Genomic DNA, 12,542 nt, shown 5'->3' on the forward strand with positions numbered 1-12,542 from the left:
CAAATTTTTCACATTTTTTTTTTTATTTTTCATAGAAAAATACAAAAGTTGACCCTCCAGCGACCTGTGGAGGAGGGATCTTCATGTCACTGGTCCTGGCGCGGTGTGACCTGGCCCCCATCCTTTATAATATATGTCTTATTCAGAATAAGATGCGCTGTCATCCCCGCTTCAGTACGCTCTGAAGAAAAACCTCTTTCGGAGAAAGTTGAACATTCCCGGGATCTGCTTGTAGGTTCCCTTTCCCGAAACTCTGTCTGCAACCTACATCATATAAAGGACGGTTACTGATGACATCATAGCTCCTTATCTGATAACCCCGCCCTTCATTCGGTGACATCACCATCTCCCACAATCCTCTCTGTCTTGGTGTGACAGAAGGTCCAGACGTTACTGACTCACAGCTATACTGTAGGCTGTAAAGCGACATACTGGATTATACATAAGGATTACTAGAGGAAGGAAGAATATTAAAGGCCCAAACAATACATCACATTAATATCTGACAGGTGCATGCTCCATCTACCCGGGGTCAAGGGGTGAAGTCACTACAGAGGGGGAAGGGGATAGAGACTTACCATCACCAGCATCGTCTGCAGATCTAATTTCCTAGAGAACTGATCCAAGACATCGTCCAACGTCTCCACGTACCAAGAACCCTTTAATTTCTCCCTCCAAGATACATAACCTGCATAGGGGGCAGTATTATAGTAGTTATATTCTTGTACATAGGGAGCAGTATTATAGTAGTTATATTCTTGTACATAGGGAGCAGTATTATAGTAGTTATATTCTTGTACATAGGGGCAGTATTATAGTAGTTATATTCCTGTACATAGGGGGCAGTATTATAGTAGTTATATTCCTGTACATAGGGGGCAGTATTATAGTAGTTATATTCTTGTACATAGGGAGCAGTATTATAGTAGTTATATTCTTGTACATAGGGGCAGTATTATAGTAGTTATATTCTTGTACATAGGGGCAGTATTATAGTAGTTATATTCTTGTACATAGGGGGCAGTATTATAGTAGTTATATTCTTGTACATAGGGGGCAGTATTATAGTAATTATATTCCTGTACATAGGGGGCAGTATTATAGTAGTTATATTCCTGTACATAGGGGGCAGTATTATAGTAGTTATATTCTTGTACATAGGGGCAGTATTATAGTAGTTATAGTCTTGTACATAAGGAGCAGTATTATAGCAGTTATATTCCTGTACACAGGGGGCAGTATTATAGTAGTTATATTCTTGTACATAGGGGGCAGTATTATAGTAGTTATATTCTTGTACATAGGGGGCAGTATTATAGTAGTTATATTCCTGTACATAGGAGGCAGTATTATAGTAGTTATATTCTTGTACATAAGGGGCAGTATTATAGTAGTTATATTCTTGTACATAGGGGCAGTATTATAGTAGTTATATTCTTGTACATAGGGGTCAGTATTATAGTAGTTATATTCCTGTACATAGGGGGCAGTATTATAGTAGTTATATTCCTGTACATAGATGGCAGTATTATAGTAGTTATATTCTTGTACATAGGGGGCAGTATTATAGTAGTTATATTCTTGTACATAGGGGGCAGTATTATAGTAGTTATATTCTTGTACATAGGGGGCAGTATTATAGTAGTTATATTCTTGTACATAAGGGGCAGTATTATAGTAGTTATATTCCTGTACATAGGGGGCAGTATTATAGGAGTTATATTCTTGTACATAGGGGGCAGTATTATAGTAGTTATATTCCTGTACATAGGGGGCAGTATTATAGCAGTTATATTCTTGTACATAGGGGGCAGTATTATATTAGTTATATTCTTGTACATAGGGGGCAGTATTATAGTAGTTATATTCCTGTACATAAGGGGCAGTATTATAGTAGTTATATTCTTGTACATAGGGGGCAGTATTATAGTAGTTATATTCCTGTACATAAGGGGCAGTATTATATTAGTTATATTCTTGTACATAGAGGGCAGTATTATAGTAGTTATATTCCTGTACATAAGGGGCAGTATTATAGTAGTTATATTCTTGTACATAGGGGGCAGTATTATATTAGTTATATTCTTGTACATAGGGGGCAGTATTATAGTAGTTATATTCTTGTACATAGGGGGCAGTATTATAGTAGTTATATTCCTGTACATAGGGGGCAGTATTATAGTAGTTATATTCTTGTACATAGGGGCAGTATTATAGTAGTTATATTCCTGTACATAGGGGGCAGTATTATAGTAGTTATATTCTTGTACATAGGGGGCAGTATTATAGTAGTTATATTCTTGTACATAGGGGGCAGTGTTATTGTACAGTATGTAGACCAACAGACAAAAAAAAGAATATTCCATCTACAATATATAGATCAATACATCTTTATTAGACATAATACACACTTAAACTCACATAACAAAGCCAATACAATAAAGGGCTCAAATGAACACCATGACACACAAAACTGGTGGGAGGCACAGTATACAATTCATATATTATATAGTGCCAGTGCAGGTCAGTAAGTCTACATGTGGATAAACAATCTGTACAGATCGGTAAAATTGCATAAACTGGTGATTCATAACCTTCCTTGTAAACTCTGTACAAGGCAAATGCAAAAATATATAAATGAATGGTAAAGCATCTTACCCCTGTATGAATTGTGTCAAAACACCATGTACGTTTTAGCGGGTCACTACAGGCAGTCCCCGCGTTACGTACAGGATAGGTTTTGTAGGTTTGTTCTTAAGTTGAATTTGTATGTAAGTCGGATCTGTATATTTTATAATTGTAACCCCAGACAGAATTATTTTGGGTCTCTGTGACAATTGGATTTTAAAAATGTTGGATTGTCATAAGAACCAGGATTAATAATAAAGATTCATTACAGACACCGGTGATAACTGTTACATCTTATCATTGTAGCCTAGGACTAAAGTACAATAAATTACCAATATCCAGAGGTCCGTTTGTAACTAGGGGTTGTCTGTAAGTCAGGTGTTCTTAAGTAGGGGACTTCCTTTCCAATATATGATTTGTATACTAGGTTTCTGTGTCGGGGTGTTTCTTTGAACCCTTTATCCTATTGGATTTGCCATGTGGTTTACTATGATGTATATATTGTAGATGGAATATGTAGGGACATATATTTACTGACTTTATGGTCTCAGGTTTCTGTATTTCTCTGGTTTGTGTACTACAGTATCATAGTGCTCTGTAGGTAAAGACGATGATGCAATTACCTGGAAAGGTTGAATAGGACACCAGGATATCCCCAGGTGTGGGCAGTGTGGCCACGGCATCTGTCTCGTCTGTGTCCCCTGCGTCCGGGGGCAGGGCGCTTGCATCGCTCTGTAAGGAATCTGTGTCAGGTTTATTGGGTTGATCTCCCGAGTCCCCCAGATCCACCGTGCAGCCTTTATCCTGTTCCTCTAAAAATAAAAATGCAAAAAGTCAGCAGATGGGAAGTCGTAATTACACACTGTGACCAGCAGGTGGCGACAGTGCATATGGATATTAGTCACATATAGACTGATAAGGGGGAGAGGTGGCTGATAACAAGGAGTAATGATCAGTCCATCCCGAATTTGGGTCAAGGGGTACACTGAAAGACTGTGTATGCCCTGCAGGAGCTCTGAAATGGCTGATACCAGAGAACAACAGATAGCATTAAGCAAGTAAAGACCACAGAGTGACTGATCTCTACCTCCCCCGCAGGCCTGGATGAAGAACAGCTTTGGTTTTCCCCGCAGTCCGGGGCAATTGTAACCGTTGAAGTAATTCACGATCCCTTCAACAGAGATGCGCCCCCCGTCTGTCCCGTATACCCCACCAGGAAAGCGAGTGTGCCGGGTCTGAGCAGGGGGAAGAGAGAGTTTATTAGTATAAAAAACTGTACAAGTCCATTAGGCTGTGTTCACACGTTGGGGCCATTTACCAAGAAATCATGAATGTGTCGCTTCCTCGAACTGGCCCGAAGGAGTCCACCATCTTTTTTGTCGTGCAGCTTTAACATAGGGAATGCGACGAAGTTAAATATGGCGCTTGGTCCGAATCAGTCGCCAGCATGCCCTTAATTTGTGCCACGTGGAGGCCAGCGCAGCTGCGCCACAAAAGGATCACGTGCGACACAATAGCGGTACAGACACTTCTTATATACCTGTGCAAGTGGTTTGAGGCTAGAAGAAGGTGCACAGTCCGACAAAAGTGCAGCGCAACCCTTAGTAAATGAGCCCCATTGGGGGTCATTTACTAAGGGCACGAATCGCGTTTTTCCGACGGGTTATCCGAAAAATTCCAATTTGCGCTGATTTTCCCTGAATTGCCCCGGGATTTTGGCGCACGTGATCGGATTGTGGTGCATCGGTGCTGGCATGCACACGACGGGGGCGTGGCCAAACGAAAACCCGACGGATTTGGAAAAACCGCCGCATTTAAAAAAAAAAAAAAAGGGTCGCTTGATACGCACTTACCGGCACCCACGATAGGACGGTGAACTTCAGTGCATTTCGATGAACTTCAGCGCAGCAGCGACACCTGGTGGACGTCGGAGGAACTACCGTAGTGAATCCCACCAGAACCCGAATCCACCGCAGAGAACGCGCCTCTGGATCGCGAATGGACCGGGTAAGTAAATCTGCCCCAATGTGTTTCAATTGTATTAGCGTTATGTTTCTATTACAACTACACTGTGTTTACATCATATTTACATTATGTTTAATATTTGTTTACATCATGTTTACTTTGGGTTTATATTTATCATTGCTGCTTGTTTACATTACATTAATGTCAACACAATGTTAATGGAATGTGTGAACGTAGCCTTAATCGGGCACCTTCTGAATGTTGTGGGATTGTCAGGAATGTATCTGTGTGTCCGTCATGCGGCAGTAGGGGGCGCTCACCTCGCAGCCATGGGATAAGATGACCACCAGGCAGCAGTCGCGCTCCGTGTGATCCCTGGCGGCTAGCCTCTGCAGCTCCTCGCGGATCTCCTGCCAGGATACACAACGATACATTGTAACCAGAGGATTCCGGAATTATCGGACTCCACATGGATGGCTCCTCCCACTTACCGCCGCCTTCAGGTCGTTCTTCACCGTCACTTCGAAGCGATACAAGCGCATCCGCTTCTCCAGCTTCTCGCGGTCAATGTCTGAGCCGGTTCTGTAGGACAAACCGGACGACTCTGAAAACTTCATGTTATTGATGATCAGGCAGTAGCCGCAGGGGTCAAAGTTCATGGGATAATCCTAAAACGAGGATATATAAACGTATAGCGGAGACTGAGCAAGTGCCGCACTATTTACCCTCCACCAATCAGAGACAAGATCATACATGTACATACCGTCTCCACGTTCAGGGGATCAGGCGTCTGATCAACGGGATCTGGAGACAGAAGAACAGGTACAAATATTACAGCGCTGCTCATCCTGAGCTCCCTGGTTCATGAACAGAACTCCAGGAGGAAAGGTCCTGGATGTGACATTATAGACTCACGTCTCTTCTTAGGGATCTCTGTGACGGGTGTTTGGGGTGTAGGTCTGATCACCTCCCTCTGCCCCCCGCTTTCCTGCAGGAGGTTGGCGAGGACGAGCTGCCCGGACTCTCGCAGACATTGTAGGAAGAGGTGGAAGGCGTCGCTGCCGCGGGTCTCCAGGTCTATCAGTAACTGGCGAGCCTGATCCCTGCGCGTCCCGGACACCTGGGGGAGAGAGGGGGAATTGGGGGACATGCCCTCTATGTCTGGGGGGTCCTGACTGCTCCTCTGTGTCTGGGGGGGTCCTGACTGCTCCTTTGAGTCTGGAGGGGGGGGGGGGGGTCCTGACTGTTCCTTTGAGACTGGGGGGGGGGGGGGGGTCCTGACTGCTCCTTTGAGTCTGGAGGGGGGGGGGTCCTGACTGTTCCTTTGAGTCTGGGGGGGGGGGGGGTCCTGACTGTTCCTTTGAGACTGGGGGGGGGGGGGGGTCCTGACTGCTCCGTTGAGTCTGGGGGGGGGGGTCCTGACTGCTCCTTTGAGTCTGGGGGGGGGTCCTGACTGCTCCTTTGAGTCTGGGGAGGGGGGGGGGGTCCTGACTGCTCCTATGTGTCTGGGGGGGGGGGGGGGGGGAGTCCTGACTGCTCCTCTGTGTCTGGGGGGGGGGTCCTGACTGCTCCTATGTGTCTGGGGGGGGGGGGGGAGTCCTGACTGCTCCTCTGTGTCTGGGGGGGGGGTCCTGACTGCTCCTATGTGTCTGGGGGGGGGGGGGGGGAGTCCTGACTGCTCCTCTGTGTCTGGGGGGGGGGGGGGGGGGGTCCTGACTGCTCCTATGTGTCTGGGGGGGTGTCTCGGGGAGGTTCCTGACTGCTCCTATGTGTCTGGAGGGGGGGGGGGGGTCCTGACTGCTCCTCTGTGTCTGGGGGGGAGGAGTCCTGACTGCTCCTATGTGTCTGGGGGGGGGGGGGGTCCTGACTGCTCCTTTGTGTCTGGGGGTCCTGACTGCTCCTTTGTGTCTGGGGGTCCTGACTGCTCCTTTGTGTCTGGGGGTCCTGACTGCTCCTTTGTCTCTGGGGGTCCTGACTGCTCCTTTGTGTCTGGGGGTCCTGACTGCTCCTTTGTGTCTGGGGGTCCTGACTGCTCCTTTGTGTCTGGGGGTCCTGACTGCTCCTTTGTGTCTGGGGGTCCTGACTGCTCCTTTGTGTCTGGGGGTCCTGACTGCTCCTTTGTGTCTGGGGGTCCTGACTGCTCCTTTGTGTCTGGGGGTCCTGACTGCTCCTTTGTGTCTGGGGGTCCTGACTGCTCCTTTGTGTCTGGGGGTCCTGACTGCTCCTTTGTGTCTGGGGGTCCTGACTGCTCCTTTGTGTCTGGGGGTCCTGACTGCTCCTTTGTGTCTGGGGGTCCTGACTGCTCCTTTGTGTCTGGGGGTCCTGACTGCTCCTTTGTGTCTGGGGGTCCTGACTGCTCCTCTGTGTCTGGGGGTCCTGACTGCTCCTCTGTGTCTGGGGGTCCTGACTGCTCCTTTGTGTCTGGGGGTCCTGACTGCTCCTTTGTGTCTGGGGGTCCTGACTGCTCCTTTGTGTCTGGGGGTCCTGACTGCTCCTTTGTGTCTGGGGGTCCTGACTGCTCCTTTGTGTCTGGGGGTCCTGACTGCTCCTCTGTGTCTGGGGGTCCTGACTGCTCCTTTGTGTCTGGGGGTCCTGACTGCTCCTTTGTGTCTGGGGGTCCTGACTGCTCCTTTGTGTCTGGGGGTCCTGACTGCTCCTTTGTGTCTGGGGGTCCTGACTGCTCCTCTGTGTCTGGGGGTCTGACCCCTCCTTTCCCCCCGGTATATACTCCCAGTGCAGCCGCCATCACCTGGATCTCCTCGATCATGTCACCGCTGAACACTCCCTTCTCCAGCAGCGGGTCCCACAGCTCCTTCACCTCCAGGGACTTCACCAGCTGCACCCGGTTCCGCTGCAGGATCTGCCGGTGTCTTTGCTCCATCTTCTCGGTTCTCTGTCACTGCCACTTCCGTAAACAAAACGTCATCACAGAGCGCCGGCGCCATGTTTGTACACCCCGCAGACATCACTGGCCGCCGTGTATATACACCCCCGTTAGGAAGTCGCTGGCCGCCATGTTTGTACACCCCTTGAGAGAAGACACATCCGCCATGTTTGTACTCTCAACACTAGTATACACAGTGTCATCTATAACGAGGCGTCTTCTCAGAAATGTCCGCAGTTTCAGTGTAAGACTGACAACTACATTTAACAATCACATTTAATTTCCTAAAAACATATTAGAAAATGAAAGCTGCACAGTTATTTTTTTTGTCAGTCTGACTCTACTAACCAATCACAGTGCAGCTTTCATTTGAGAGGAGTTTTCCTTTTTCTATAACTTTTCTTGACTTTATCTACTTTCTCCCATCATCGCTCTGGGGTACATGGAACATTTTTTTTAAATTTCAATTTATGTATTTTCTCCTTTATTTTTCTCCTTGTCTAGAAAAGCAAATATCTCATATAAAAAGAAAAATATTTTACAATTTGTTTACAATAATGTATTAAAAATATGTATAATTAATAGGAAAAGGTTGGTTTTTGGATCTGAATTTATTTTTATTATAATTTTATTATATTTTTTATATTATAATTTTATTATATTATATTTTTGAGTAGATCATGTGATCCCCTCTTCAGTGATATAATAATATCCCATGTGCGCAGTGGAATATGGCGTAGATAGGGGATTAGATGTGACACATCCTCTCCCCTCCCCCATCTTTTAGGCACTTTTTTTTATAGGAACCCTTTGGATGCCGTGTTCCATATTTGCCCACAACATCTAAGGGGTTTTTAAGGGTTTGCCCATAAAAAAAGAAAATTCTCAAATTTCAACCCCCTAGTGATGTTTACACAATAAAGATAACTCCTTACTTTACAATTTTACTCAGTTTTATTACTGCTTTAGCTCCTATCACTCAGTGATGGTCAGTGCAATAATCCAGAGTGTGAGCAGGGACTCTCTAAGCAGACACTTCATGATTCCACTGTGCTATGAGATGCTGTGTGCTGACAATGTGCTTGGATAATCAGGGTGCAGGGTTTATATACACTTTAATTTAGCTTCTGAACATTCTGCTAGCATCTGACACATAGAAAGAGAGATGAGACAGATCACAGATCATGAGATCCTTATTACACATGACTCCTATGATTGCCATAACATACACAGCTCTGCTATATCTCACCTACAATACTGATCTGTTTCAGTGGTCAGATCTGCTGTGCCTCACCACGAGATCGGATTGTGGCGCAGCTGCGCTTGCTTTCATGCGACAGAAATTGGGAGGCGGGCCGTCTGACTGATTCGGACTGAGCGCAGGATTTAATATTCAAATTGTGTAACAAGCCCAAGCACTTACATGCACCAGGAAGAAGAAGGTGAACTCTGTCAGACCTGAGCGGGGAAGCGCCATATGTAGGATATTGGGCGCACGATCTTTGTGAATTGCGGCACAGCGCATTGATGTCGGAAGATGCACTTCAGGTGAACTCCGCCGCACGGGTAGGTAATTGTCCCCAGTGTGTCACATTGTAGCCCCTCTAATATTGTGCCCCCAGCTCCCCCTCTTATTCTGTTCCTCAGAAGCTCCCTCTCTTAGGGTGAAGACATACGTGGTGTTTTTAGGCCGTTTTTGGGCCGTTTTTACTAAATGCGTTTTCAGATCGTAAAAAAACCCATGCGTTAAAAAACGCATCCGTTTTTTAAAAATGCATGCGTCTGTGTCCGTTTTCAATTGCGCAAATTCAGAAAAACGGACAAAAACGCATGCGTTTATAACGATCTGAAAACACACTAACTAAAAACGCCCCAAAAGCGGGCTTCACCCTTATGCCGCGGTCACACGTATCGCTAGGCGTCCGTCATAAAGCGACACTAGCGCACAGGGGGAGGTCCTCGGCCCTCGGACGCCTAGCGGTATGTGTGACCGTGGTATATAGTACCTGTGAGGGCGCGTTCACACGTTGCGCTTTGGTTGCGTTTTCATTGCGTTTTAAAACGCATAACAGCAGGTGAGGAGAGGTGATTTGACTAATTACATTACTATTTACATGTGTTAACGCTATGTTAATGCATGTGTTAACAAAACGTATGCGTTAACTTGCTGTTAACATATGAGGTATGGAGGTATGAAAGAGCCTTAAAGGGGTATTCTCGCCTAGGCATTCTCATTCAGTTTGATAAATCTTCCATATATAAACATTTCTTCAATAAGATGTTATTAATAAAAATGTTCCTGTGTGAAGATAATTTCTCATAAATGTAGTCATATGGTCCCTTAGAAACGAGACAGCTTCCTCGGATACGGCCACCTCTGCTGGAGGGATTACACAAATAAGCAAAAAAGGTTTTTGTATATGAAGTGTCCTGGAGTTACTACATGTCGCACAGCCGTCCTGTGGTAATGATTGCTGAATCCTGGTGGTCCGGCAGGACTCTATAGCGCAAGTCTGGCCACCGCTGCCAGAGTGTGACGTGGTCGTATCCGAGGAAGCCATCTTGTTTCTAAGGGACAACATCACTACATTTATGAGAAATTATCTTCACACAGGAACATTTTTTTTAATAACATCCAATTGAAGAAATGTTTATAAATGGAAGATTAGTGAAACTGAATGTGAATGCCCAGACGAGAATACCCCTTTAAGGCTCTAAGGCCTCTTGCACACTAGCGTTGCGTTTCACGTCAGGGTGCAATGCGTGAAAAACTGACGTTTTGGCTGCGTTTTTGTTCCATTTTTCCTTGGAGTAATTTGCGTTTTTTTGCGTTTTCGGCGCATTTTTGACGCGCGATTCAATGGGAGACTCGAGCATTTTTCAAAGGGACCATGGTTTGGGATTAAAATGTGTTATTTAATTGAAAAATAATGTCTTCTGATAATTTGCAAACATCTGCAATCTATTCTTCACTGTTCCGCGCGTATATTATCTCCCGACAATTTAGCAGATGTGAAGAACAGTGAAGAATAGAATAAAAACATTGTACACAGTGAACACAGTGACCACAGGATCATTTAAGAGAAAAACACAGTGCAGAATAGATTACAGATGTTCGGCACATCTGCTTACTTGTCGGGAGATACGCGCGGAACGGTGCGCCCAAAATAGCATGTGAAGAACAATATATATGTGTGTGAAGAACACATTGCAGATGTTTAAATACATCTGCAATGTGTTCTTCACACATATATATTGTTCTTCACATGCTATTTTGTTCGCGCCGTTCCGCGCGTATCTCCCGACAAGTAAGCAGATGTGCCGAACATCTGTAATCTATTCTGCACTGTGTTCTGCACTGTGTTTTTATCTTAAATGATCCTGTGTTCACTGTTTTTATTCTATTCTTCACTGTTCTTCACTGTGTTTTTTTAATTAAATGATCGTTCGCGAGCAGGGGAAATAATGTTATTCTGGTCACCTAGCAACCCTTACGTTTAAAACGCATTGCACTCGCATTGCACTTGCAATGATTGCGAGTGCAATGCGTTCTTGATGCATCTCCATAGACTTGAATGGGGCGTGAAAATTGCGCGTGACTTGCAAAAATAGAGCATGCTGCGATTTTGACGCGCGTGCAAACGAACGCAAGCACGCGCGTCAAAAACAACGCTAATGGAGAAAGACCCATTGAATACAATGGGACAGAGTGCAATGCAAGTTCTGAGCGTCAAATGCACGCGCAGAACTCGCGCGTGAAAAACGCCAGTGGAGAAGGGGCCTTAGGGGTGTTACTGGAGCCTTTCAATGCTGCAGATTCACAGGCTGTTACACTGTGCAGGACCCTACCCACTCGCAGTGTGCACAGAAACTTCCTCTGCTGCCGTGAAATTACTATTATTGTGGAGGTGAATTAACCACTTTTTTTCCTTTTTAACTGCTTTGGCGCAATTTAGAAATTCTAAAACCTGTTGAGCTAATTGAATATGTTTCTTTTCAGATGTTCAGCAGCAGTACCGCATCTCACCAGCAGATGGCACCATTTTGTTTTTGTATTTCTCCTTTGTCTTTGTTGGTCGTTGAGGCCCCTGAATTCACAGCGGCTAAATTTGACCCCCACATTGTCTAAAAACACCCCAATTATCCAGTGACGCTTTATTTACCTTCCTCTGCAATAAAGGGGGTATCCTGCTGCTGATGATTGTGATGCAGACCCTCACTTATCCAGGATGGGGGAATGATAGGGGGTGTTAATTCACTGCCAGGGTGCGTCATTCATAATGGGGGAACAGGACCCCCTATTCTTGTGATGAGTGGGGATCACAGATTTTCACCAATCAGTATGTTATGCTATATGCTGTGGCCAACCCCTTTAAGTGGGGGTGTGTTACTGTTGAGTGTAGGGATCGGCTGTGATACAATAGAAGAGGTGGGGGCCTTAAGGGCGAGGGGTGCAGTCAAGTTATTACCACTTACAGGACCCGTCCTCAAAGTAAGAGCTTCATAATGAGATGAGGAGCGGAGGGGATAATGACAGCCCCAGTAATTACATGTCACCCAATATTACGCCAGATGCTCTCCTCTTACAGGGGATCTCCACTCACTGCAAATCTACATCCAGAAAATGACCTGATTCAACTCACAGCTGAGGGTTTGTTACAATTGTATCCAATCTAAACACTCCAGCTCTGTACATTCCGCCTGCGCTGAGACATTGAAACAAACCATCAGCTGCTGATAGGTTCAGCTCACAGGGGATTGCCTCGACTGGGTACAATTGCAACAAACCCTCAGCAGTGAGAAGTATTAGTATGTCTGATAGAGGTCAGTGCTGTAGGGTGGGATGATAACACTGTGGAGGCATTTAAGCACCATAATCACAACTCATTCCAATATGGTTGTCACCCAGCTTTCCAGGATCCCTGAATGGCAAATTTACCAGCTGTACCTAAGTTTTTGATCAGGGAGTATAAACTTATTGATAAGAGCTGTATTTATTGTGACCCAGCTTTCCAGGACCCCTGAACGGCAAATTTACCAGCTGTACCTAAGTATTTGATCAGGG

At 45.4% G+C, this 12,542-nt stretch overlaps 1 protein-coding gene across 1 annotated transcript; it reads right to left on the reverse strand.

Annotated features, from left to right (window-relative positions):
• CASP9 (caspase 9) lies at window positions 1–7,554 on the reverse strand. Its single transcript, XM_072155170.1, has 9 exons — window positions 7,343–7,554; window positions 5,509–5,713; window positions 5,357–5,397; window positions 5,085–5,261; window positions 4,914–5,003; window positions 3,716–3,863; window positions 3,252–3,440; window positions 579–688; window positions 1–264 (listed from the first exon to the last, which is right to left on the reverse strand). The coding sequence occupies exons 1-9, from the start codon at window positions 7,472–7,474 to the stop codon at window positions 172–174; spliced, it is 1,185 nt and encodes a 394-aa protein (XP_072011271.1). The 5' UTR covers window positions 7,475–7,554; the 3' UTR covers window positions 1–171.
• Between the last annotated feature and the right edge of the window lie 4,988 nt (window positions 7,555–12,542).

This window comes from Engystomops pustulosus, chromosome 6 (assembly GCF_040894005.1).
Source record: "Engystomops pustulosus chromosome 6, aEngPut4.maternal, whole genome shotgun sequence".
Classification (NCBI taxonomy): Eukaryota; Metazoa; Chordata; class Amphibia; order Anura; family Leptodactylidae; genus Engystomops; species Engystomops pustulosus.

Excerpts from the sequence above, each read along its gene's own strand:
- CASP9 (XM_072155170.1), bottom strand. The coding sequence starts at position 7,474 with ATGGAGCAAAGACACCGGCAGATCCTGCAGCGGAACCGGGTGCAGCTG. Across the intron at positions 5,262-5,356 it reads ATCCCCTGAACGTGGAGACG|GATTATCCCATGAACTTTGA; the intron begins GTATGTACATGT and ends TCCTCGTTTTAG. Across the intron at positions 3,441-3,715 it reads CATCCAGGCCTGCGGGGGAG|AGGAACAGGATAAAGGCTGC; the intron begins GTAGAGATCAGT and ends TTTTATTTTTAG.